General features: G+C 30.0%; 2 protein-coding genes across 2 annotated transcripts; both read left to right on the top strand.

Moving 5' to 3' along the window:
- Positions 1-437: 437 nt before the first annotated feature.
- On the top strand, positions 438-13,638 carry LOC113515437 (opsin Rh3-like). Its single transcript, XM_026899639.3, has 3 exons — positions 438-966; positions 10,699-10,829; positions 12,290-13,638. The coding sequence occupies exons 1-3, from the start codon at positions 449-451 to the stop codon at positions 13,282-13,284; spliced, it is 1,644 nt and encodes a 547-aa protein (XP_026755440.3). The 5' UTR covers positions 438-448; the 3' UTR covers positions 13,285-13,638.
- A 1,551-nt stretch (positions 13,639-15,189) lies between these two features.
- On the top strand, positions 15,190-18,948 carry LOC113515532 (methionyl-tRNA formyltransferase, mitochondrial). The gene is made up of 5 exons (XM_026899779.3): positions 15,190-15,632; positions 15,743-15,949; positions 16,687-16,820; positions 17,307-17,474; positions 18,534-18,948. The coding sequence occupies exons 1-5, from the start codon at positions 15,466-15,468 to the stop codon at positions 18,908-18,910; spliced, it is 1,053 nt and encodes a 350-aa protein (XP_026755580.1). The 5' UTR covers positions 15,190-15,465; the 3' UTR covers positions 18,911-18,948.
- The last annotated feature ends 43 nt before the right edge of the window (positions 18,949-18,991 follow it).

The following is an 18,991-nucleotide window of genomic DNA, read 5'->3' as shown; positions in this document are numbered from 1 at the left end:
CCGTACCGTGCACTGTTCAACGTCGAATTTGATCCTTTTCTATTCTTATGGTGCTATTTAAAACTCTAATTCGTGAGTGAGATTACTTTATATGGGAACTATATGGTCTTTTTATCTGACTGTAACTATACTACCTAGACCTACCTGCGTGTATTTGTTAAAGAACAAATTGCATAATTGACTTCCAAGGTCTATTAATCAGTCTAATAAATTCTATCAATCAACCTCATAAGTGACCTAATTAACGTATAATACAGATTTTGTAGAAGCTACATCAAATTTAATTTCCTTAAGTAGCTCCGAAGTGGTCCCTAGGGCTAGTTCACTGCAATTCGCTATTGGTTAGTGGCACCGACTATGAAAATATCATGATAACTTCATAATGTAAAACAACCCAAGATTTCATACTGGGCACACGTATGCTGTTACATCATATTTTTAATAAAAAATGAACATCAATTTATTTTATTGGTTGTTGCTAGTTCTTATTTTGAACATTTTATGCCACGGTGATTTTACAGATGAATACTCATGTGATTCCAATAAAATACCGAATAAATTGTGGAAAATGAATTTCGACAATTTGAAATTATTTAACATGTTATTGAGTAGAGAAAATTATCTGTCAACTCATCGATTGAAAAGAGAAAGTAAGAGAAACTCAAACCCGAACCATCAGATAGTAATATTAGAAGAAATTAAAAATGTTACAGATCCTGGTATCAGCAACAATTCAAATATCGACAAGCATGCGTTAGTAGTGGCAAATTTTGAACGAGTGTGGCCAGTGGGAAAGTGGCGAGAATACGGATATTTTACAGATGATTTCTTAGATTTAATAAACGAACATTGGCTACACTTTCCGCCACCTTCGCAAACTTTACAGAAGATATTGGGAGGTTTCTATCTGATATTCTCCACTGTTGGATGTTGGGGCAACGTTATTGTTTTGTTCATGTATCTCAAGTAAGTGCACTACATTTTATTCAAGCCTGTTATTATTTCGTTTTTCTATTTTATATTTATTTATACAAGTATAATCACATAATGAATTAAAGAAAATTAAAATTTCTAATCTTAACACAATAAAAGCTATTGTCTATTTTTTATAACTCAATGTAAAATTTATCCAAATTCTTTATGGGTTTGACAGCAACTGATTCTATTGTCAAATATTCATAATACCCTGTAACCGAACATTCATAATCCATTACAATAACGTCATAGCAGTTGGTGTGATAGTCTGGCTTCTGAAACTAACATACCCGAGTAACGAAAATTTACACTACGAACATCTGGCTGCACAACTTTGATGAAATTAATTCATAGTCTGAAATGATTACCTGGTACTCAAAATTTCTCTTTCAAAATAAATTATAGATTTTTTTAATGAATGATCATGGAATGGTAATCCCGCCTGCGCTAACGATATATTGGCGGAGCACCAATGAGGGGTAAGAATGAAAAGGCAGATCAGTTAACCCATTATGATGATTACACCTGGAAGTTAGCACGATGATTTCTGAGGGGACCATGTGGAAATCAACCTGACAAAGAATATTTCTAGCAATGAGACCAGTGGTTCGCATTACTAACATTCCTTTCTCTGCTAATAAAATTTAATTAGGTTACAATAAATAAAATCTGAAAAATGATGATAAATTGGTTCTCTTATGAATATAAAACAGGTGAATTGATTTGAATATTATAATTTTATTGATAAATTAAAAAACTCTGTTATGAGTATTCAACTTGCAATAAACTTATTTGTTACTCTATACTTTCATACTAATATAATAACGAGGAATAATTTGATTGATAATTTTTGTAATGGATAAACTTAAAAACTATTAAACTAATTTAAAAAATTCTTATACCTATAGAAAGATACATTATCGGCGAGTGTGCTAAGCTATATATTGTTTTCAAATAAATTAAATTTCAAAATAAAAAAATTCTCTATTTAATATATATAAAATATTAATTTATTTTTCTCTCTCCCAATGCGAAGCCTGGGCAAATTGCTAGTACATTTATAAATTAAATAGACGAACTTCACTAATGGACGTACATAATTTACTAAAAGGGATCTGAATATTCCCGGCAGTATCTTAAATTTGTCGAACACTGGCATCGTACTTGACGTATAAAAGATACACTTAATATCTGAAAGCGTCGTGATACGAACGGTTGTGTACCATCAATTACAAACTGACCAAATTTGACTGTCCAAATTTTTAAAAAATTAATTTTTTTTATAAAATTAGATATAACGTCAAAATCGTAACACTTAATCCACTTTTAATTCAATGCCTAAATTTAAACATAATTCCGGTTAAAAAAAAAATAAAGCAGTTTATTATAATGTTAGTGACGTTAAAAGTGAATATAAAGTACAAATAGTGATATTAAAGTCGTACGAGTTTCAAGATTTTTGACAACACTTAAATCAACTTTAATAGTGGAAAAGGCGTAGAAAAGCATTTTATAAAGAAAATTATGGATGAGATAAAAAAATCAAAAGTGAAACGTGAATTGATATTGAATACATGAATTCGCAGTTTCAAATATTTAAATTATCTGAGCTGACCATTTCTACTGAGAACCCGCTGCATATGTTTACGAGATTCAAACAGCAATGGCCAGAAAAATTATGGATCAAAAACGGATTATACACAAATGATTATTTCACATTAATTAACTCACATTGGCTCCGATTCCCACCTCCAGATCCTAAAATAAATTATATCTTAGGTAGCCTATACATCGTAATGATGATTGTGGGATGTTCTGGTAACGCTCTTGTGCTCTTTATGTATTTTCGGTATGTACCTAAATGTAAATAATAAGATATAAATTACTTTGTTGGTAATAATTATTTGTTTATCAGATGAATATGTTTGATATTAGATAATTTAAAATACCTGGTAGATTTCAATATGTGAATATGTTTACTATTATAAATGTTAATCTTTTTTCTTCTTCTTAATATTGTAGATATTAGTATAAATTTGTTTGTTTATTACCTTATATATAATATATCACAAAATTATATATTTTTTGGATAGATGAGGGCATAGACTACCTTTTTTTTTTACCAGTCAATTAACATATCCCAGTGACACTGACAAAGTTGCGTTTAAAAGCTAGTGTTAAATAAATGTTTTAAATCAATAACGTGAAAAATGTGTATGCTCATGCAAGGCCCAATCATGTATGTTAAAATTTTACATACCACGATTTCCCTTATCAGAATCATCAGCAAATTTTAGTAAATAATAATAAGCCCCACACGAATATACCAATTACCTAATTTTTAATCTAGGATACTCTAGGGTACAACCCAAAATAATTTTCATCGATATCTCCAATATAATAAAATTAAATAACTTTCTGTAAAATACCGTATATAGTGGTAAAATGTAATCTACTAGAGCATTATGACAACAATTGTTTAGAAAACAAAGCAGTGTTTTACAAATATAAAGAAAATGTTTTATATTTCTTAGAAATTTAATACCGCTTGTTATTAGGGATCGTCTGCTTCTCCATAATATTGGACTATGCTCATCACGATAATCGGAATAGATAACAACATTTATTTTTTCTATATTTGTTTTCTCAGAACATAGCATGAATGACATATTATGGACCATTGGAAAATATAACCTTTGTTACTTTACATGCCTTTCATACTGATGACATATTTATGATTTTTAAGTTAATATCAAACTTCATAAAATCTGGCAATTTTTTTTTACTTACAATAAATTGCAATACAAACAATATATATATATATATATATATATATATATATATATATATATATATATATATATATATATATATATATATATATAATATACGCAATACAAACAATATATATATAAAATAATACGTTTGTACTAAATTTCATGACGATTGGTTAAACCATTAAGATGTCAACAGATAAAAAGAGAGTAAATGATGGATTTAACAAAAACAATTTGCAAATTAAATAAATACTTTAAGTGATAATAACATTAATACTTTTCAAAATAAATGAACATAGAAACAAATAAAATAATATACTTACAAAAATTATACATAAATACATCACATACAACACAATTAGGTATAATACAATATATTAAGTATCATTAGATCATTTAATAATATTAGGAACATATTGAAGAATTTAAATCATGTTTAAAAAATATATACCACAAAATGCAGAAGGCAAGAATAAATAAATATCTATCTACATTAAAAAACATTGGTTTTACATCCTCCGCAATGCGAAGCGGTCAAATATTGCTTGCTTCACAATTGGATTGGTTTTAGAAGCTAACTTTACTGGGAGCCTATTTACTTTATATGGAATGAAATAAAACGACGAAATGAAATTCTAGCCATGACTTCATTCACTTGGACTTATAAGTTAAATCGAAGTCATTAGCCGTACGTAAAACTGAGAATCTACCCATGCTGTAAAATATATTCATTTTGGAACATAAATTTCGTGAATCAACAATTAAACAACAACAAAAAAAACTGAGTCTCTCGTACTAACTTAACAGCTAGACGCGCCGTGTTAGTAATATAATATACTTATAATTTTGATTTCACCTTGTATATGAGTCCAAAGAAACGCTCTATGTATATAGGATATAACTTATTTTTATAGCTAGTATAAACTAATTTAAAATTTGCACATTACAATCCTTATCATTATATATTCTTTTATAAAACTAATACTATAAATATTATAGTGAGTTTGTTTGTTTGTTACATCTTTATGCCTTAACTAATCGACCAATCGACATGAAATTTGTTGTATTTGAAATGAAGAAGTTTATAGATTGCTTTTTAATTCGATGTACCAATATGTTCCATCATACAAAGATTGCCGCGAAGAATAACTAGTAATATTATAAAATTAATTATATTTACTGCATCGTAAAACATTCATCAAATATTTGAGCGAACTTTGACCCAATTCTGAAAGTAACAAACAAACAAAAATATTTGTTATCGAGAAAAGGGCGAGATGGATCGTTACAAATGGCCGGTAACGGTGGCAGAAATGCAGAGCAGATATTTCCCCTTACAATTTTCTACGCGTCTTGGTTACAAATATAAATTAACGTTATTTGACAGTGTTATTGGAAAATCTTCGAGTTTTATGACAGCTCAAAGAGATTAAGGTTTTATGTTTAAGTAAGAGGTAGTCAGAAACATTTGTCGTTTATTACTGTTGCAGAAAACGTAATACTCGAAATGTCCACATTTGGCCAATACGAATAATTAGAATCGAATGTGGGGGTAGACTAGTCATCCATCGGATCATTTAATTTGTTAAGTATTTTTTCCATCTGAAGAGTTAGTTGAAAATTTTAATTAACACACAATTTTTTGTCTTGGCGCTCTAAGATATTTAATCTATATTACTTAAGTATATATACAATATCTCATCTTTTGAACTGTATTTACGTATAGGTAATTACACCGGTAAATATAAGGACATAAAAGTAATTTATCAAACTCATTGCTTGCTTCATGATGACGTGTCTTTTTTATGTAATTTATTTTTAATATCGCGTGTCTTACAAAGCTAGTGAAGCTATTTTATTGCAACCAAAATGACAAGATTGTTGTACAAGACTTAATAAGCGCTTGCTTGCAAGCCTTTAATAGATAAGTATAGATACAATAGGAAAAGAAAAAAACAAAAAGAAAATACACCAAAGATCTCTCTATTCTTACATAGCTGGTATATGTCCTACTTCACCCATTTACATAACTTGTCTCAAATTTTCATAACAGTAACTACTATTTGACTACGGGTGATTTTCTCTCGTATACAAAAGAAGGCCGTCTCCGTTATATAAAGACCTCTGAGGTGGCCTACCAGATGACGGCATTACATGCTTTCCTACAAAGCGCGAAGCGAGTAACCATCCAAAAATTTAAAAATTCGGAGGTATCTTCAAATCGTAGTTTAGCGTTGTTTACCTGAGCTGTAAAATACCTGTAAAATAAAATTAAGATGTAACTTTTACTTAACTCTGGAAACTTAACCGTCTCTAATTAATTGAAACAATTATCACCTTCTACAAACGAAGGTAATAGGCAATTGGATACCCACCCGGGCGCAATGGACCAAAACAAAATTCGCTAAGTTAGTTAACTTAGTAATTGCTCGTATTCGTTGCGTCGTCGCCGTAGTACACCGGGATGTTAAGGAAATAATACAATATAGAAGTACCTATATTACTTCTATTAATTTATAGTACGGTAGGTAGAGTGTTATCGAGTCTTACCTATGGTGAATTTATCTGATTGAATTCAATCAGATAAATTAAACATAATTATGTTCATATTTTTTTAATATGACTGCCTATATTTTTGTACACATGTTAGACACCTCACACACGCATTAATATTTTGTACTCAATTATTTTTAAAGGATTTATTTGAAAGGTATTCTTGTGAAAATCAATAAAGATGATTTGAGTACTTTATTTTTTATATAGCTATATTACTTACCTTTCGTCATCCATAACTCATTAATAAATCGAAATTTTAAGACCATAGTACTTGTAAATTTCCTGAACAGTAGGTAAAGCTTAACGATATTACTAAATTTATTTTAAATTTTCTGTAACTAGATAACATAACATCGAGAAACGAGATAACATCTCGTTTCTACCAAAGAAATAAATTTAGCTTTGAACGTTGACTGTAAGTAAGTAAGTAAGCAAACGAAGTGTTTATAACTTTCTAAGTGTGAACGAGTGCACGCACAAGTTTTCTATTCATTTCGTCTTATAAACTGACTTCCTAACTAGATACCTTTATCATATTCGTAATACTGACGAATTATAGGTAAGGTTTCTTTTAAAACTGCTAACAACATATATATTGATAAGTATATGTTCAAGTCCTTGAATATATACAAGATGTAAGGGACAGTTAATTTTAAACTTTCTCGTTGTTTACACATATTTTAAATACATAATCGAAAAAAAAGATTTTTTATTGAGATAAGTCCCGCATGTGTATTTGTTTTTAAAGTAATCTTTTAGAGAGTTAACTTTGCTAAATTTAATAATAGTTTTAAATTTATTAAAGGGCAATACAAGACATTTTTACGTTTAATACCCGTTAACATAAAAGATATAACAACTTTTTCTAAATTAATCTTCAGTATACCAAACATATATATGTTTATATGCTTATGCATACCATTAGATTTTTTATTATTAAAATTACTGTTTTTAAAACAGTTATAGGTAATTAAGGATATCTACGTTAGTTCACAATATTTGAGTACAGATGTGTTTCTATTATGCGAATATTTGTCACTTTAAATTTCTTTCAATGACTGACGACTTCCCCTGCAATATATCGCACGAATGACACTTTTTTGTAATATAGATATACTTTTGATATTAACTGATTTACCCCATAATAATATTCCATATGACAATATATAACAATGTAAGGAACAACCAGCAGTTCGACGCGATTGACATGTTTCGAACAAGTACACATCACGATAGACGACTGGTAGAGAACAATTCTTTAGACTGTGAATTATAAAAATAACTCTAATAAACTAATTTTGCAATATCAACATTTATAGTTGTATAATAATGTCTGATTTTATATACAGCATAAGCCTCAGAATTCAATTTAACAGCAAGATTTTGAATAGCGGAGTTCATTGAGATTCGTTATCCGTTGTATTAATAATTCGTCATATACTACGACAAAAGATCTAGATACTATTAAATTAAGAACTATTTTATACAGTCATAACGTAAGAAAAGATTAGTCACTCATATTTTATTTTCCAATTTATGGTAATATAACACTGAATATATTTGTAATCCAATCGTCTAAAGCACCAGAAATTTTATTCCAAGCTTGCATATTGTCCGATCCCTCTGGCAGTGTATTGGGAATCGATACGTCACTGATATCCACTTTCCATCCAGAAGAAATGCCTTTTTTGGTTAAAATACATAACATTAGATTTGTAGAATGTTTAGAACACTTTAAAGCACCATCTGGATCATCATTATCTGAAATAGATAAAACGCCTTTGAAAAATACAATAAATAAATAACGATTGTTTACGATTACTAAAAACGAATAATATATTATAAAAATATTATTAAAGATAATAAAAATAAATGTTTCCATTACCAACAAATTATTTCATTCCAACATTTCCTATTTGGAATTTTTTTCAATCATCAATAATTATTATCATAATATGAAAATCGTATTACTCTAATATTTACTGATAACTTACAAGACTATATTTAAGGTTGCATACATTTTGCAACATAATCAGATAAATTCACTTTCTACAGCATACATTACACTTACATTAGTATAATGTTCACAATGTAGCCAAACTACTCACCTATATCTCAGTACGTAGATACGTACCTACTTTTTACCATATACAGAAAAACGTTGGTGGTACATGTTTTACTTACAGTATCACATAACTCGTTAAAATATCTACATGATCATTATTCTAAATCTGAATAAAGATTTTCTATAATACTCGTATGGATTTCAGATATTAATATACAATAAAAGCTCCTTCACACTTCACGCTTATTCACGCTTCCTTTATTCGTGTTTTCTCTGTTCGCGGATTAAAAAATTGCGACCCAATTCCTATATTCACGGCTAAAGATTTCTATATTCACGGATCGAATCGGTACTTAAAGTAAAGGATTATGTATCCTTTGTAAAAGTGTCGTCAAATGGACTAATAAAAAAATAAAACAGACTTTATCACAACTACGCCTAAAGTACTTTGCCAAATACTAACGCCACTGTATAAGTGCTTCGACTGCCTATCTTCACGGTTTCTGTATTCGCGGCATATTTACGGAACGTATACCTCGCGAATAAAAAGCATTTACTGTACTTACTAAAATCTCAAAAATTTCTCTAGAAAATATTTCATTTACTAAACAGTACCATGTAGTTATCCATGAATTTGTGTACACAACTGAGACATTTACTGACCGGAATAAAACGTACTTTACATCCTAATCTATCCCATATAATACGTGTGTACCAACTTTTACTGTGATTGGTTAAGCTGCATAGGCGCTATGAGGTAACAAACAAACTTACTTTCACATTTATAATATTAGCAAAGTTTAACAAAAACATGTCCCAGCTCTACGTCCTACATACGCGACTTCGTACAATGGAACTAGGTAGACATTAATTCCTTTCCTCAGCCGATTTTGATAAAAATATATCTACTCATAACCATTTATAAATAAAGCTATATCCAATTTTAATGATAAAATGATATACATATAAGCAAACAGAGAACTTCTTTTGTACCTATGTATAGCCTCGCTTACAGTACTAACATATTATTATGTTGCCTGTGCTAACAGTAATCGCGATTATTAGCAGTAAAAGTAATCTAATATTAAATTTAATATAAAGATAAACATAATTATGGAAGCATAACCTGAGTCGTTTTTTTCGATTGATGGCTCCTGGTCATCATCATCGTCGAATAATAAAACACTCCTTTCATTTGACAAAAAGTCACTCTGATCTTCATCAGCTATTATTGCTGTAATACTTAAAGAAATATATAATAAATATATTATTATTTTATTATTTTCCATTTTCAGTTATGAGTTCAAGAGAAACGGTAAGCAATCAAATAACAACTAAATTAAATTACTTAGTAAAATAACGACTACGTCTTATTAAGCACCTATGTCAATAGATATATATAAATATAATTTACATTTAAATAATGGCTAAATAGGTGTACACGTAACTGCGTACAAGTAAAATTCCATTCCAGTTCAGTATTTAAATTGACTGATGTTATTGTTTTGTTATACTTAATACATAATAAGCTTAATACGTAACGATTTACATAAACCATCTTTTTATTGGTATACATAGGTATATGTAGTTAATGTAAATTGTAATCTGATTGAGTCGCAACCAGACATAATTCATAAAATAACAATATCCCGCGACATCAACCGTATATAAGGTTGCAATTAACATCACGATGTGACTAGTCGGATCGTGATTTCAAATAACCTTTTTCAAAAAATGGGCTATTAAATAGAAAAAAAAACAATTCCTACTGGTAGTTCCAAAGATTAGTACATTCAAACAAAAGCACAAACAATTATAATTAAAACTAATTAAATCGACCACTTTTAGATGGTGTATCAAGGTAGAACATACACCAGTATTTAAGTTAAATCTTTGGGAACATAACTGTTATTGTACTGAAATTGATGCAGTACTTGTTGTGTGATTCCGAAACATCTATACAAACAAATAGGTAGACAGACAAAAATTCAAAAAAATATTCTTTTGACTTTCATTGCTCTTATTAACGATAAATAAGTAGACAGTAATTTGTAACAGACCTACCTACACAACAATTAAGACACTGCATATAACTTCTTCTTAAATATTTCCTATGTACAGACATGGTCTAGTTGTAAAATTATTATAGGTATTAGTAAGATAAAATTATTATAAAATAGAAAATAATTCAACTTATTTTCCAATACCTATTTAAGCTTGCTATCCTAAATTAAAACTAACTTATCTTTGTCGGAAATTTCCGTCAAACTAACTTTAGGTAATTAAATAGAAGATCAAAGGGTTAATATGATTAATTTGTTACAGGTGCCGATCGCTACGCACGCCAGGAAACATATTAGTGGCTAACCTCGCTCTCAGTGACTTCTTGATGCTTGCCAAAACTCCAGTCTTCATATTCAACTCATTTAATCTCGGTCCGGCTTTAGGGAAGACCGGTAATTTATAAAATCATAATTTAGGTGGCTAACCGGCCTGATTTCGTACTGATATAAATTATACATATAAAATCCTTTTGAGAAGTTCTCTACAGTACAGATTAATGAAAACCACGAGAAATAAAATTGTACAGTGTACTCATTTTATTCTTTTCATTGATTTCATTAATTTTTCAGTACTGATTATGGAGATAGAGAAACTCGACATAAAGATGCGATGGGAACTTTATGATGAAACTTCATAATGTTGTGTCAGTCTAAATTATTGTTTAACGGATACGTTTAAATAAATCAATGATTATAAATATAATATTAATTGACAATTATAATTCTAAACATTTTAAATCATTTCAATGAAAATATAGACCTCTTATTTCTATAACAGATGGTTCTGAGTCACTTGCATCCACTGGCTACCTACAACACGTTTGAGGTCATCGCAAAATCTAATGGGGCGTTACCCTATACTCCATTTATTTGTATGCGGTAGCAACGGAGAATTTTCTCCATAGGTTGTTTTGTCTATTTCATCTTGATGATCCTTAAACCTTAATGTCATAAGACATAAAGGCGGTAATTGCATCTAAGCAAATATCTATCTATTAATTAGGGGGAAAATTAGTACTAGGGAGGTTAGTCCTCATTGTTAGCAATATACCCTGTTAAGTTGACCTTCACGGGGTCTCTTTGAAAACCATTATAGTTTTTTTATAAGATGATAATGGAATATAACCTCGCCTGTGCTATCGATATTCAACAGCTGTGCATCTGTGAGAGATGATAGGTGAAGATGAAACAGACCAATTGGCCCATTATAACTAATTTTCAGGGGAATCCGCGTGGAAGTCAACCTGAGAGGGTATATTACCAACAATGGGTCGGCTAAATCGCATTACTAACAATTCCTTCTTCTCTCCAACTATTTTAGTTGATTCCTGATAAACTCGTCACGATAAGTAAATTGACCTGCTTTCATCCTAGTCCTCACCAGCGTACGCTGGCAATGCAAGCAGGGGTGTTATCTTATTTTATCCTATTAAAAAATATATTGAAAAAGCATAAAATATACAAACATTGAAATCAACGTTGTATATTGTATTATACATTATAGAACAGTTATATTACTGACTTATTAAGCTATAAGTAGATGGGTATGCCACACAAGCGGCGGTACAGTGCCTTGACGCGACACACTATCAGGTGGGCCGTCCGCGTCATCTTTTCCATTCGTTGTATGTATTACAGAAGCAATATCTAAATCATTAATTAACATGGGCGACTTATGATAGGGATACGATAAAGACTATGTTTAAATACAAGTACAAAGTAGAAACGACGGACATTTCTTAAACTTACTACTTTTGTTAATATTCCAATTTAAGCCTACCTGTACTCTAAAGAAACTCAGTATCTAAGTATATGCAGTTACGATACTTACCTGTATTTATATCTATCTACAGGTTGCATCATTTATGGATTTTTCGGCGGTTTAACTGGGACCACGTCCATAGCAACGTTATCTGCTATCGCACTAGATCGCTACTGGGCCGTCGTTCGACCACTAGAACCACTCCGAGCCTTGACCGCAATAAGAGCACGATTGATGGCAGTCAGCTCTTGGCTCTATGCAGCAATATTTGCTTCGATACCTGCATTTGACTTTGGATATGGACGTTATGTTCCCGAAGGTTATTTAACGAGCTGCAGTTTTGATTACCTTACAGAAGAGCAACTTCCTCGTATCTTCATTTTCGTCTTTTTCTGTGCCGCCTGGGTGGCACCTCTTTGCATCATTTCATTTTGTTATATAAGCATTTTTCATGAAGTTGCTGGCAACAGAAATATCGCAATAAAAAACCAAGAACAAAGGCTTTCTACAAGACATATTAAAGAACGAGTGAAACGTAAAGCTGAAATTAAACTTGCATTTTTGGTTATGGCTGTCATAGCTTTATTTTTTATTTCATGGACTCCATATGCCGTAATAGCGCTTATAGGCATATTTGGAAGAAAAGATCTTATTACTCCAATATCGTCCATGATTCCCGCATTATTCTGCAAGACTGCCGCTTGTATAAATCCATTCATTTATATAATATCACATCCCAACTTCCGAAAAGAATTTAAAAAAATATTTTACTTTAATAAATCGAGACGTATGGAAGGCACTATAAAGACTACAGGATACTATACAAATACTACAAGAATTCACAGACCCAGCAAAGATTTGAGTGATACCGATGTTGAAGTTATCGAAATGAAAGACATACCAAATCAAAGTGAAAAATCAGTACAAAGAAACGAGGAGAGAGTGAAGACGATATCATCAAAAATATCAGAACGAGAAGGATCTCAAAAGAGTGCAAGTATGAAAAGCTTTGAACAAGACTTAGTAAGCCCACCATCATGGTATCGAAAGCCACAATTTGCTAGGAAAAAGAGTTTCTTTCGTTAATTAACAAAAAATATGCTACTGCTTACTTGCTGCTTGGCCGTGTGGTCTCTGCATAGAATGGGCCACCCCTTCCTATCCCGTGGGTGTCGTAAGAACCGACTAAGGGAAGGTGAAGGATAGGCAGCATACCTCTTAACCTAACAACCTAAAACCGTTCATAACATTTTTTTTTATTTTTAAAAGTTTTAAGGGCTTTTGCCTTCTTTAGGTATATTAGCGCAAATGTACCTTGAACTGATTTCTCCAATAAGATTTTATCTACTTTACCTATTCAAAAAAAGAGGGGAATTAATGGCCATCAAAATGTATAAATATATAAGTACCTACCGAAATAACCGCAGTGTATATATATATATATATATATATATATATATATATATATATATATATATATATGGATAAGGAAATTGTATCAAATGACACTACTTGAACTTCTAAGATTATATTTAACACGTTTAGCAATAACAATTTTTATTCCAGTAAGCTTAATAATAAGCATTTTTGCACAGACATTTCTTTTTATGAAACTACCGCCTAGTTCGGAATGCAATTTCAGCTGAGAAGAACGGGCAAGAAACACAGCCGTTGCTTTTTTCGAATAAAATAAAATATATTTCTATGTATAAATTATAGCGTTCATTATTTACCTACATTTTTTTTTTGATGGATGAAAATGGTATGGTAACCCCGCCTGCGCTAACGGAATACGCTGGCGGAGCACCAGTGAAGTGTGATAGATGAGAATGAAAACAGGCCAGTTAGCCCATCATGATGAATTCATCAGGAATTAACCATGATAGTTTTCAGGGAGAACCGCGAGGAGGTCGACCTGGTTGGGTATATTGCCAGCAATAGGATTCTCAGTCTCCATTACTAACAATCCCTTTCCCCCCTATTTACCTATATTTGAACCCTATTATAAAGTAAATACCTTATAAATAAAAGATTTGTATTGGCAATTTAGCACCACAATTTTTATAGACTAGGGAGAAATTAATGTACCTATAATAATAAGTATTTATATATATATCTTACTAAAGCCCCTTTAGCATAAATCCAGTACAGATGAGGTCTACATTCCATTTTTATTGAAACACAATCGATATACTAGTACAGTATTATATTATCCATGATATGGTAATAGCTTTTTTTTTTTATTAGACATAGTCTAGTTACAATACAGACTAACAACATAAATAATATTTCACTCGTATATCGCTTAGCTTGACCACCTCTCCTAACATAGCTCAGCATGTGGCGGCTGTGACTGAAGAGTGAATTGACACGCCTGGTGGGCTAGTAGCGACATCTTGTGATGTAATGTGGTGTTACACTTTAAAAATCTACCTACCTGCGCATTCTTTCATGTCTATGATAGAACCTGCATTCTACCCAAACGATACTGTGATTCCATTACTGTGATAAAAACTATTGGAAACATAATTTTAAACGTATGTAAAACGAAGATGGTTTATCTCCTTAATACTCGTAACTACATCACTCATCCATTATATGAAAACTTCTGATCTTAATTGATACTATCATATATATATATAACATGTCTTATTATGATTCAAGTAGTTACGTAATCTTTAGATTATTATAAAATGCTGAATCTTACTTACATATATAACAGCTATAAAGAGCAAAGAAAACCTAAAAAGACAAAGGTGGACTGTGTAAAAGATATTATGGCCAGAATAGGAGTGATTGCGGAAATGACTGCGAATAGGGAAGAATGGAAGAGAGAACCATATCACGATTAAAATACTTTTAGCTGTATTAATAATAGTGCTTTGTCGTTTTAAAAACAGTTTTCTTATTTGTCTATTGGCAGCCTTGCATATATGTCATCATAACCTCATTCATTATGACATCAGTGTCAACTCGTAAAATAACAAATGCGGAGATAGTACTATAGTCAGCGCGTTAAAGTAGGATGCGAATGACAGTTATATTAAAACCTTAAAAAATTCTAAACGATTAAATATTAGATTAATATCAACTAAATATTATATTGCTATGAATGTATCGGCTATGATTTCAAGATTGACTTTAATTTAAAAAATCATTTGAATTAAAAAAATGAATACAGTTATTTTTCAGTAACAACTACTCAAATGGAGTAATCACTCGCATCATGCTACAACGCGCAATAAATAACTTCAGATCTTCGGAACGATGTTGTATCAAATTCAACATAACCTTTCTTTTAAATTGTTTCGAATATTATCTAAAAATAAATATGAATATATGAGATTTTTCTGTACTAAACAATCTTACAATGTACTTTTTTTTGGTTCTGACAGTATAGCACTGAGTAGTCTAAAAAAAGTAAACGAATTCAGGTTAGTAAAAAATATTTTACTATGTATACAGTAGTTGTCTTCTAATATTATTCTTTGCAATATCTAATTTTGTAGTTCTAATTCTGACTTGAATCATGTATTTTATTTAGGAAAACCAGCCATATAATTAAACGTTTAAACCTTGTTACAAGTAATAAATCAAAAAATAAGACTGAAATTGAAAAATATGCAACAAATGAAAAATTACAAATATTAACATGGCCTCTTCGCGACATTCATTCGGGAGAATACGATATTGGTCTAATTGTTGCATTTGGCCACTTGATCAAGGATGATGTTCTACAAAAATTTCCTCTGTAAGTACCTATAAATTTGTCATTTATAAAACGATTTTGTTAACAAAATTTTATGTGTGCACAAATCCAGGATACTATAGTACATATTTTCAATGTACAAGGTGCTTCCTTTATTATTGAAAATAGCATTATGATTTTATAATCATCATCACCATTATTCATCCATTATTTTGTTAGTAAGCGGCCTTAATTTATTAACACATAATTTTGTACAAAGTGCCTAATAAAAACCGATTAAGTAGCCATTATTGTAATACCAGTTGTTTATTAGTGTCAAATAGAACTGTTTTGGGCTCCGCATAAAAAAATCAACTTCAGTTGTGGCAAAATCAGTTATTTTGATATTAAAACTAAACTACCGAACTGACTTTGGTATAATTTATATGGGACCAATGTATCCAAATAAAAAATATTTTTCCACATCAGTTTAAAACTGATGGAGTTCTGAAGTAACAAACAAAAAAAAATATAATTGAACTGAAAACCTGTTTTTTGAAGTTGGTTGAAAATTATTTTGTCTGAGTGAGGTACTTCACTAGCATAGATACTTACCATACATACCTTTGATCTGTATGTTGACACCTCAACACAGGAACATGATGAAATAGAATTTATGAATGGAATGATAATTATACTCATTATCTTATGGGATACATTAAATTCTCTTTTCAGTAATAAAAGATTATATTTATTGTTTTATATCAATATATTTAATTTTATTTCAATATTTTTGTTAGGGGAATGGTAAATGTGCATCCAAGTTTATTACCGAGATGGCGTGGAGCTGCACCTATTATTCACACATTGTTACATGGCGATCAAATAACTGGTGTCTCTCTTATGAAAATCAAAGCAAATATATTTGATGTGGGTATGTTAATTTATTCTATATAATTTTTGTTATAACTGTTACTATTTACAAAATTTGATTAAATTAAATATTTTATATTCATATTTAAATTGCCATATTTGATTTTGATATATTGATTGATTAGGATAAAAAGTGGCTGTTATTCTTTTCAATCACAAATAGTATTTGTATACCAAATCATGATAATTGATTAAATAGTTAAAGCACCAAGAGGTAACTGACAAACTTACTTTCACATTCCTAATTAGTAAGGATTCATTAATCCTTTATATGTTACTTTATAGCGTCTTAAAATTTAATTAATCATTATATGGGATGGAAAAGATATAGGCTAATTTTTGTCCCAGTCAATAAACATATCCCAGTCATACGAACAAAGATGCAGGTAAAAGCTAGTAGTTAATAAAATGAAGAATAATAAAATACAGAGCTGGTAAATTAATTTAAGAATATATTCTGATTTAATACATTACTTTGTATTTACAGGTGAAATTATAAGTCAAAAAACAGTTCCACTTTCAAAAGATATAAGGTTACCAGAATTAACTAAACAATTGTCAGAGATTGGTGCAGATATGTTAGTACAATGTATAAAATCATTACCAGAGAGTTTAACCAATGCAAAACCACAAAGTTCTGAAGGTGTCACATATGGTAACATTAATGTTTATAATTTATATTTCCCTTCTGCTTTATTCCCATGATGTATTTACTATTTGTTTATACTATTGCAAGTAATGTAAGAGATATTAATAAAACCAGTAGAAGTTGAAACAATTATTTTATGAAATTTTGTCTGTTTGCATATGCAAACAATAAAAATATAGACAGCTATATTTGTTCTGGCATCACACAAAAATTACTGCATGAAAATAGATGCAGGTTTCACAGTTGTATACTTGAAGCTGTAACTTATAATAATTGGTGAATACTTTGTCTTGATACACCATCTAAAAGTGGTATATATCATTAATTTTCCTACTTCTGATATCTACAGGCATGATAATGGACAAAAAAATTAGTATACTATAAAACTTTAAATGTCAAAAAACCAGTTGTAGGTATTGAAAATGTTTCGTCACTTTTTTCTAAGCTAATTTCCAAAATTGACAAAAATAATCATTGAACTATCCTTATTATCTATAATATGTTGTATTCTATTGTTCTCTTGATAATCCTAACAAAATCAAAAAACTCTTTCCCACCAGTCAACCAACGGTTATCTCTAGACAAATTCAGGGAATGTTTTGAATGTTTGTGTAATCATTCAAGACATACCAGTGGTGGTGCAAGAAAGAACGTGTGTGATATTCTTCCTTGCACTGTGATATTATATTTTGTTTATTATAAGAGAAAGATTGTTCTTAAATTTGACGTCATTATACTTGAATTACCTCCATACCTCCATGCCAGTTTTTACTCATACATTTAGCTATGAAACAATATAAAATTCACTTAAATAGATAAGTTATAATTTTATACTATTACTAGAATCAAATTTATTCAAACACAGCTTTATTCATGGGAATCACATTATTTTCTTTTCTCATGTTTAATTCCCAAGAACTTCCCATATCAAAATAATTTCTGCTGTTATTATTACTAAACATTAGAAATTAGTTACAGCTTTTTTTTAGATGTATATTAAGATTTTTTTTTAAATGACATTGTACTATTTGTATAAAACATATTTTTTCTTATTTACTTTTTCAGCTAAAAAAATTAATAAAACTATAAGTGAAGTAAGATGGACAGAAATGGATGCATTACAAGTATATAATCTCTATAGAGCAATATATGGCTTATATCCATTGACTACAAAATTCAGAGATAAGCAGATGAAATTATTTAATGCATTTATACAAGAAGATGGTACTGTTGCAGATACCAGTGTACCAGTAGGAACACTTGAATACTGTCAAAAATTCAATGCAATAAGGATATTATGTAAAGATAGAAAATACGTATATTTTAAATCTCTTAGAATAGTAGGCAAAAGAGAAATATCCGCATTAGATTTCTATAATGGTTATATCAAAAATGTCTCGGGAAATGACAGAAAATGTATAGTTTCACAATGTGTAAATTAAACATTTTAATTTATAAAAATTGTTATCTTTTTAAATATCTTCTAACATACCTTTCAAATATTTTATAGATACTACACAAAT

The sequence above is a fragment of the Galleria mellonella genome, unplaced genomic scaffold (genome assembly GCF_026898425.1).
Source record: "Galleria mellonella isolate WM207_F2 unplaced genomic scaffold, CSIRO_AGI_GalMel_v1 utg173, whole genome shotgun sequence".
Classification (NCBI taxonomy): Eukaryota; Metazoa; Arthropoda; class Insecta; order Lepidoptera; family Pyralidae; genus Galleria; species Galleria mellonella.
The sequence above is the reverse complement of the archived record's forward strand: the minus strand, read 5'-3'. Positions and strand labels throughout refer to the sequence as shown.